This window comes from Vipera ursinii, assembly GCF_947247035.1.
Source record: "Vipera ursinii genome assembly, chromosome: Z".
NCBI classification, from domain to species: domain Eukaryota; kingdom Metazoa; phylum Chordata; class Lepidosauria; order Squamata; family Viperidae; genus Vipera; species Vipera ursinii.
Window position 1 is genome coordinate 90158251 of NC_139517.1, and position 9009 is coordinate 90167259.

General features: G+C 36.2%; 1 protein-coding gene across 1 annotated transcript; it reads left to right on the forward strand.

Moving 5' to 3' along the window:
• Positions 1–3198: 3198 nt before the first annotated feature.
• Positions 3199–6079, forward strand: NPVF (neuropeptide VF precursor; the record flags this gene model as incomplete). Its single annotated transcript, XM_083376459.1, has 3 exons — positions 3199–3327; positions 4884–5242; positions 5821–6079. 3 exons carry the CDS (start codon positions 3199–3201, stop codon positions 5906–5908), a joined length of 576 nt encoding a protein of 191 aa, XP_083232585.1. The 3' UTR covers positions 5909–6079.
• Between the last annotated feature and the right edge of the window lie 2930 nt (positions 6080–9009).

Consider the following 9009-nt stretch of genomic DNA (forward strand, 5'->3'; position numbering starts at 1 on the left):
ACCAGAAAGCAAGTATAAAAATTATCCTCAAGACCCCCCCCCTCTGACCTACCTTTTTATATATTCTAACTATGGTGCATCAGCTCCAATCCTCTAGAACATTGTTCAGTTTTTGCAACCTTTGCAAGTTTAAAATGTATGGACTTCTTGCTGGCTGGGAAATTTTGAACTTGAGGTCTTGGCTCCTAACGTATCAGACTTATCTGTAGTTGAAAAGAAAAAAGTGTGGATTATGATATGGCAATAGCAGGACATAGTCAAATAGAAGACAAAGAATTGGAGAAGATTACAAAATATCAAAATCTGAAAATCAAATTTGAAAGATTATGGCATAAATTGGTGGCCCCAGTGGTTATCAGTAATACCAAAATATCTTGGACAGCACTTAGAAAATCTGCATATTGACAAAATTTCCATTTATCAATTGCAAAAGGCCACATTGTTTGGGTAATACAACATCCTAATTTTTTGGGAAGAGCTCTTGGTAAATGAAGGCAAAGACCATCTAAAGACATGGCAGTTGTGATTTCATATTATTGTGTACATAATAATAATAATCCTCAACTACAAATTCTGATAGTAGGGGATTTGCATGAACCCTGATAATGTGAATATAATTACTAAGCTTCTCTAGCAAAAGTCTCCTTTCAGGTTGATACTATGCTCTATGAGGTTGACATTCACTGGAAGGAAAACAAACAGATTACACACTGCATGAATTGTTATCACAGACTTGTGAATCTAGTTTTTATTATCAGTAAAAACTAGATTTGCTAAAACTCACTAGAAATTCTGGGAGTTGTAGATCTGGAAAAACCTGCTTGGGGAAATCCAAATTGGAAAAGGCCATTTATATATAACATTTTTAGACTATCACAGAGTTCAGCTAGAATGCCGTATAATTCACAGAATGTTTTTTAAAAAATCACTGGGCAATTTCTCAACTAAAAACATGTATGCATTTTTAAATCATGCTATTTCAAAATGAGCCATAAAATAGGTTATTATATGCTGGGCAAAATGAATATGCCATGAATTATTCATCTGTATGGAAATCTTTTGATACTTATCAGTGACATGAGTCATAGAATGCATTTTTTTTGAATGATGTGTTGTTAATAATAAATAAGGATTTATCATTATATTTATTATAGGAAATGCAACAGAAAGTATTAAAACTTCTGCTTCTACCAGTACCAAATGATTTACAGTCCACCAGCTGATTCACTTAGGAGATGAAGGTGCTCTTTTCATTACTCCTGATCCTATTTCCATACCATCCAATATCAAAGCAGCTGTCTGCAAAAATCCAAGACTACTGCAACTTGTCTGATGCCTGTGTGAACCTGATCATTCCAATTGAATTTGCATTGGACCTTGTACTGTGACAGGGTTGACATTAAACAAAGTTTTCTACCACTATAGCAACATTTTACATATATTGTACTTTGAATAAAATAGTGTTTTATATATAGCCTCTAATAAAGCTGAAACTAGAAGTGGCAGTCAAAATAGTAAAATTTCAAGTTCTGCTTGAAATTATGTTCTTTTACTAGCTGAAACTAAAAGAAGACATAGAAGAGTTCATTAGTAAATTAACTCAAAATAAATTAACAACAAAGATCAGAATAGTGAATTAAGGATATTCCCAGCAATAATTTATTTATTCATTTAATGTATAGCATATCATACATGGATCATCAATATATATTAACATTTCATCTAGATTAGTAGAACACAATAAAATATAAACATTAAAAAGATCTATGTTCAAGTACCAAAGTCTAAGCCATCTAACCATTGAAGCCCAATTTTGTTTATATTAAAAAAAAATCTGATACTGAACCAGTATATGCCCTCAGCTTACAGCTGGTCACAATGTGATCTAAAGTTTGACATGGGATACTACACCCCATTTATACAGAGAATTCTGGCAGAAGCCATGAGGTGCGAATCCTATTCAGGATGGTCCATTGCTAATGTGGTAGTGCAAAGCCTGGGGGCCTTTTTTGAGGTCACTTATATGTTTTCCAATGACTGGGCATTCAGCAACCCATTTGGCTTTCCAATGAGAATTGATATTAAAGTTGTTGGGCAGATGTTATGTAAATGTCAATAGGAGATTTCCTGGATTTGAATCTTCATGCTGATAAATGAAGAAGGTCAGCATGCACTGGTAGGAGTGAGTTGTTCATAATTTTTCTATATTTTCTCACTAGTGTATCCAGCAATAACATGTTGCTATGGAGGCTTGACTTTGAGAAAGAATACTTTTGTCATCTTCAGATTTTGGATTTGGTTATGCTGTTAAGAATACTATACACAGTCAAATAAACATATCAATCATTCTTGAATCAGATGAAAACTGATTGCTCACTTGATCAGCAAGTTGAAACTCACATATTTTAGGCAAGCGATGTCAATGAAGGATGGACACTAAGATAAATATTATGTTCTCTACTATTACTATATTCTCATCTGTTGAAATTATATTGCTAAGCACATTGATTTGTGCTTCTTAGATTGTAAGCCGCCCTGAGTCTTTGGAGAAGGGCGGGATATAAATGGGATTAAAGAAAAGAAAGGATTAAAGAAAGAAAGAAATTTGACAGGGCTCTGGAAAGTAAAGGTTCTGTAAGAGATTATGAGTACTGCTTAACTGATGATGAAGAGATTTCAGAAATGTCAGAGGAACTATGATGGTAAGTATTTGTCCCTATGGTCACCTGGAACTATTCCTTGACAGTTAATTTCTATAATTACATATTTATGCTGAAAATACATTGACATTTTGGGCAGTGTTACACTTCAGAATTTAGTTATGGCCTAGACACTGACATTTTGTTTCTAGGTACTAATGACTAAGCCTGATACAAACAATATAATAAGAGACTTTTGTTTAAAATGTAATTACCGGTAAACCTAATTGGTCAATATTAGTAACCCTAATTAACAGGCAAGAAAATTTTTGGAAAGTCATCTGCATTTTTTAAATAAGCTCTTTTGTTTACAGAAGTTATCAAAACAAATTCTCTGCATTATTGCCATATATAATTAACACTTTCTTTTGATATTAAAATTAAGGTATGTGATATTGACGTCATGATAAAGGATTCTGTTGTTGTCTCTTGGTATAAAATGATGCTACTTCTTATGTGTTGAGATGTTTATCTCTTATGTAAGTTCAATTTAAGAGAAATGAACAGAGCGATCATAGTTACTTTAGCTACATGTCTGCTTTTAGCATCAAAAACCATTTGCCACAATGAATCATTAATGACCAGTTTGCGGAGTAAAGAAGAAAACAGTGAGAAAAACTCTTTTGAGGTAAGATCTTAACTAGCATTATTTTTCCCATGAAGGTTGAATTATCATTATTATGATTAATGTATGAAATCTGTTCCTAATTTGCTGGAAGTTTTCTTTCTCATGAAATGGGGACTTTGGTTTTCCTCCTGTTTTAGCCTTGTTATTCCTCTGCAATGCCACAGGCTGCTGGTTTTGGTTCTCTTGATCCACACTGCAGCCCCTCTAACTGCTTTTGAAATTCCTCTAGTTCATGAAAAGCAACAAAATTCACCTCAGTGAAACATTGTTGGCCATGGAAGCAATAAGATTGGAGGGTTTGGGGGCTGAAGAGAAGAGGGTTTCAAAAAACAATTTGAGAGGCATCAAATCACTTTCAGCCTTCTCTCACAATGCTGGCCAAAGTGCTGTGGTATTTCAGGATTGTTCACAATGTGAGCGGCAGGTACCTAGCTTGGACAACCTTTAGCATAAGCCAGACGCCATTGTCCAAAAGAGAAGATTCCTCCCGGCTGTTGGTACAAGGCTCATTGAAGAAGTCTGCTCAGCTTGTCTCATAGCATGAGATCTGTGGAAGTAGCCAAGAGGGCATCCAGATCACAGCAAAGTGAAACAATGTGCTTGTTTCTCCCTCAGAAGCAAAGCTCTAAATTGCTTCATGGAATAGGGGATCCAAAGTTGCTTGGATCAACCCTAAAATGTATAGGCCTTAGGAGGAGATCCTTTATGATGTAACAGAAATATTGTGTCAAGGACACTCCATCTATTAAGAAAAGACTGACCAAAGAAATTAAAGGACTTTACATATATCCTGTGGCAAATTCATTTGAGAGTGGACTAGAATTTTACTGCCATCCATGTTGATTTTAGTCAAATATATATTTTTTGTAAATAATAACAATAAAAAAAATAAAATGAACTTTTCATTACATGCCATTTTTGGAAAGCAGGAATCATTTCTAAATAGATCTGGTTTTTGTTTCTCCCACAGGTTTTCTACCTCTATTAGATCTATTTGTTATATTTATCCCCTTGCCTGCCCAAAGTAATAGTAATAATAACTCTTGGTGCTCCCTTCTATTGTCTGCTTTTCTGTTCTATGCACATTTCTATAGGAATGTTTTTGTTGTTTAGAAAAGCAATGATTACGGTAAACTGCATTTCATTTTACATATTAATTGGGAAAATACAACTTGGATAGGTTCACTTTAAACTCTACAAAGTTATCTTCCTTATCCTTTCTCCCAAAATTTAGAGGAATTCTTTTTCTTATGCAACTAATTGTACAAGATTTCACCCAAGGTCTAATCAAAATCACATGAAAGTCACCCTTTCACATTGCAACAGTACAGCATTAACTACAGTCTAGAGAAACTATTTTACTTGCTTTTGCATTAGATTTTATCAAACAGCACAAATCCTTTCTTCTTCCACATATCTCCTCAAAGCATTGGTGCCAAAGATCATTTGCAACTCTTCAGGGAGTTAGGTGTGCCTTCCCATGCCACTTATGTTAGTCTGGTTTCTTCGCTATATTTTTAATAACATTAAATCATGTTATTTTTCCCCCCCTCCAGTCTAGTGAAGACCTTATAGAAGAAAAACAGAGAAGTGTCAATCTTGAAGAATTGAAAGACTGGGAACCGAAGAACATAGTTAAGATGAGTGGAACTGCTGGGAAGGTAGTGCCAAGTTCAATGGTTAATTTGCCACTGAGATTTGGCCGGAACTTCCTGGAAAGAAGAAATATCAAACCTGCAGCCAATCTGCCCCTCAGGTTTGGAAGGGCTTTTAGATATTTCTCAGACAGTTATGAAAACGCTCCTTCAGTTCAAAGTTTCTTGCATTCGCTAGCCAACCTACCAGAGAAATTTGGGAGATCCATTCTTTTCAGTTTGATTCAAGGCACCCAGGATTGTGACCAAATCAAAAATAGGTGAATAGTTAAAGCATGCTTGATGAAATTGTCACCTCAGTCAGTAGCTGCAGGTTTTAAATGTTATTCCAATGCCCAACAGCAAGAATGACTTTACAATTATTGGCACAACAGATATACTTCTAAATTCGTCAGCTAAATGTAAAGCTAGCTTTAGCTATCATATAATCATTCCCTCATATTTAATCAATTTTTCCCTCCTGTCATATTAAAAAATACAAATAAGTGGCTAAATTTAGAGGGGCTCTGAAAGCTACTGAGGAAGAGGAAATTAGCAAAGGGTAGGGAAATGCATCAGTAATTTAAATATTAATTGAGCTTAAATGTTCAAGCTGTTGGACAAAAACTTCTGAGGTATTTTTAGATTGTGTTTAGAACATTGAAAAGCCCAAGTGATTTATATAGCGAATTAAACAGTGAAGACTAGTTAATGACTAAAATAACATTAATAGTCACTTTCTTTTTCTTTCTTTCTTTTTTCTTTCTTTCTTTCTTTCTTTCTTTCTTTCTTTCTTTCTTTCTTTCTTTCTTTCTTTCTTTCTTTCTCTCCTTCCTTCCTTCTTTTTTCTTTCTTTCAGACTTGGCCATTTGAGCAAACTTTTGAAAAAGAATTCTGGAAATGAAAAGACCAGCCATCAGAATATGCAAGATCGGTTTTCTTTCTGAAATGCTAAGGTGGTAGAAAGAAAAATGGAAAAAGAAAAGTGTCTGCTGTCAAATTATGATTCAATCCAGAGCATTTATCCTTAGCTAAACATATATAAGTTATAATGATAACTTCAGTAATAGTTTATTCCCATAGCTATGCTGTCAATACTAATTATTCTGTACTTGATATAATCAATATCCAGTCACTTGAAAAATATTGTCTGTATAAGCAAAATAAATATGAATAACTACTTGGTGATTATCTCATATATAGAGTCCAAAAGTAGGGGTGTGGGCAAGGGGGGAGGGATCAGAAAAAGTCAATATGGCATTTGTAACTGGTGGATTGAAACTCTTCTCTTTCCTTTGGGAGGTAAAACAAAGAGGGCAGGGCTTCAATCACACAATCACAGCCAGAATCCTGACCGTCCCACACATGTTTACAGGTGGCTCTTTCTGTTTGCCTCCCAAATACATATGACTGGCCCTTTATTCCACTTGTTGAAATGATGGGATGCTTTGCATAGGGAGACGAGTGGTGTGTTTTTCCTTTTCATCATAATAGTGTAATTGTCTAATATGTGTAAAAAACGTGATAATCCAAATGGAATGGACAAAGAAGATTTGGCAATTTATTATGCGAGCACATATATTGAGCTGGGAAAAGGCAGAATTAGGTAGGAACTAAATAATAATCATGATATTCAAGAGTTTCTGTTTTGCTTCTTAATCCAAAATAGTGTTTGTGAACTGAAATGTAAAAAATGTACACTGAAATTAAGACTGAGCCAACTCCTTGCTAGGGATTGTTAGGAGAGTCAAAACAATAGCGGCAAATATCCGCAACTTGAGTGTAGGATGAAGGTGAAAGTTCGTTCTCCAAGCTTGTGGAGAGTCAAAACGTTTGCAAAATATCTCATGGCATTTTTCTATGTAAAATTCAGGGTTCAGCACAGGGTAAGGGGAATAGCTAATACCGGTAGCTCTTGACTTTCAACCACTCAAAGATACAATGGCACTGAAATAAAGGACTTATGACCAGTTTTCACTCTTATTGCAGCATCCCCATGGTCATGTGATCAAAATTTGGGTGCTTGAAACCGGCATGTATTTTTCCAGTTGCCCCGTCCAGAGGCCATAGCTGGATCTAAAAGCAAAATCAATGGGGGAATCCAAATTCACTTACCGGTAACAATCTTATGATTCACTTAACAGCTGTAGTGATTCACTTAACAACTGTGGCAAAAAGGTTGTAAAATGGGCTCAACTCACTTAACAACTGTTTTGCTTAGCAATGGAAATTGTGGTCATAGCTTGAGGACTATGTATATTTTTAAATCAGCCACAGCCCAAATGAAAATCATGCAAACACATAAATATGCTAATTGCTCAATACAACTCAGAAAGAAAAAGGGGTTTTTTTCATTTGAGCCATAAGTACTGAAGGGAAGAAGAAGAAGCTATATCTGTCTTTCCCACAAATTGCAGTCCCTCTCTCTGGTAAGAATTGCTATTAATTTTTTATTATTTTTGAAGAGCAGGAGATGATGCAACTGTTATTTTGAGTCTTTCCAGCACATCTTCTGACTAACAAATATTTAATAAACTAATGCTTCTGGGATTTTTTGCCACTATAGTCCTCCTAATATATTTCGAATAAGTAAACTCAGAAACACTACCTGAGGTTGATGAAGCAGGAAGTTTAGTACGAAATACTCTACACAATGAGATGAGATCACACAAATAACTTGTTTTGAACAGCAGATACAATACACAACTGGAACAGACACATTAAATATTACCAGAAACAGCCTGTTCATATCAACCTCAATGCAAAAATTTTCAATGCAAAAATAATGAAAATATTATATTATGATTAGCACAATTCTGCCACTTGTTCTCCCCTTGGGAGAACTGAAAATTTAGGGAACGTTTTGTGCAGGCCAAGACTTTGCTGCAGCATATTTGCCTTCTCACGTCCAGTTTTGCTTATGTTGTACAGACAGTGCAGTTTTCAAGATTCAGTTGTTAAGCAGCAACAGCCAGTGGCGTAGCGTGGGTTGTCAGCACCCGGGGCAAGGCAAGTAATTTGCACACACCCCCTCCACAGTGGGCGGTGACCCGGCGGCTCGGATCGGATTCACACAGCCAGCACTGCAGTGAGAGAGAGTGAGTGAGCCAGGCAGGGGCAGAGAGCTGCGAGTGCGAGCACACACCCCCAGATGTTGCGCCCGGTGCGGCCGGCCCCCCCTGCACCCCCCACGCTACGCCACTGGCAACAGCAACTAACCCACAAGCTGCAAGTGACTGGTACAACTTGGCAAGCTTTTGTTCGCCCAGAAGCATCTGGAGAAGCAAAGAGGGGACAAGGGGAACATATGAAATTATGGAAAATGCTTCACCCCCAAGAAGGAGAAGGAAAAAAAGAAGGCTTAAAGAATAGATTCAGCTGGATCTCTGCTGTTAAAAGTTTTCTCTGGCCAGATGAAAGGAAGCAGATCCTTCCTCATTCAAGCAAGGAATGAGAAGTACTTCCAAAGGTGCTTCTGCCCAGGCATGGGAAAAGATAATATTTTGTGTCCTTTTCAGAGTCTAATGCTAAAATTCTGAAATGAAAGATAGAATAGTAGATAAGCACCTCAGGCACAGGGTTGTTAAGGGCCGCAATCCAGCTTTCCAATGCAGTACTTTCATATTTGGCCTTTATATGTCCAGATTTCCAGTCTCTGCTAAAGATTGAATGTTTCTCATTGCAGTCATGCTTATTTTAACCCTGCCTTGACAAACCATTATACTAATATAATAGTAATAGTAATTATAATAGTATAATAGAGAGCCAATTTGGTCTAGTGGTTAAGATATCAGGCTAGGAAACAGGAGATTGTGAGTTTCAGTCCACCTTAGCCATGAAAGCCAACTAGGTGACTTTGGGCCAATTACTCCTTCTCAGCTCAATTCACTCACAGGGTTGTTGTGTGGAAAATTAGAGAAAGAAAGTTTATCAGATATGTTCGCTGCCTTGAGTTATTGTAAAAAAAAAATGAAGGATACAAACAAGTAAACAAATAACTAGCATGGTTCCAATATAGCATTAATTCATAAACCATCATTTTCAATCT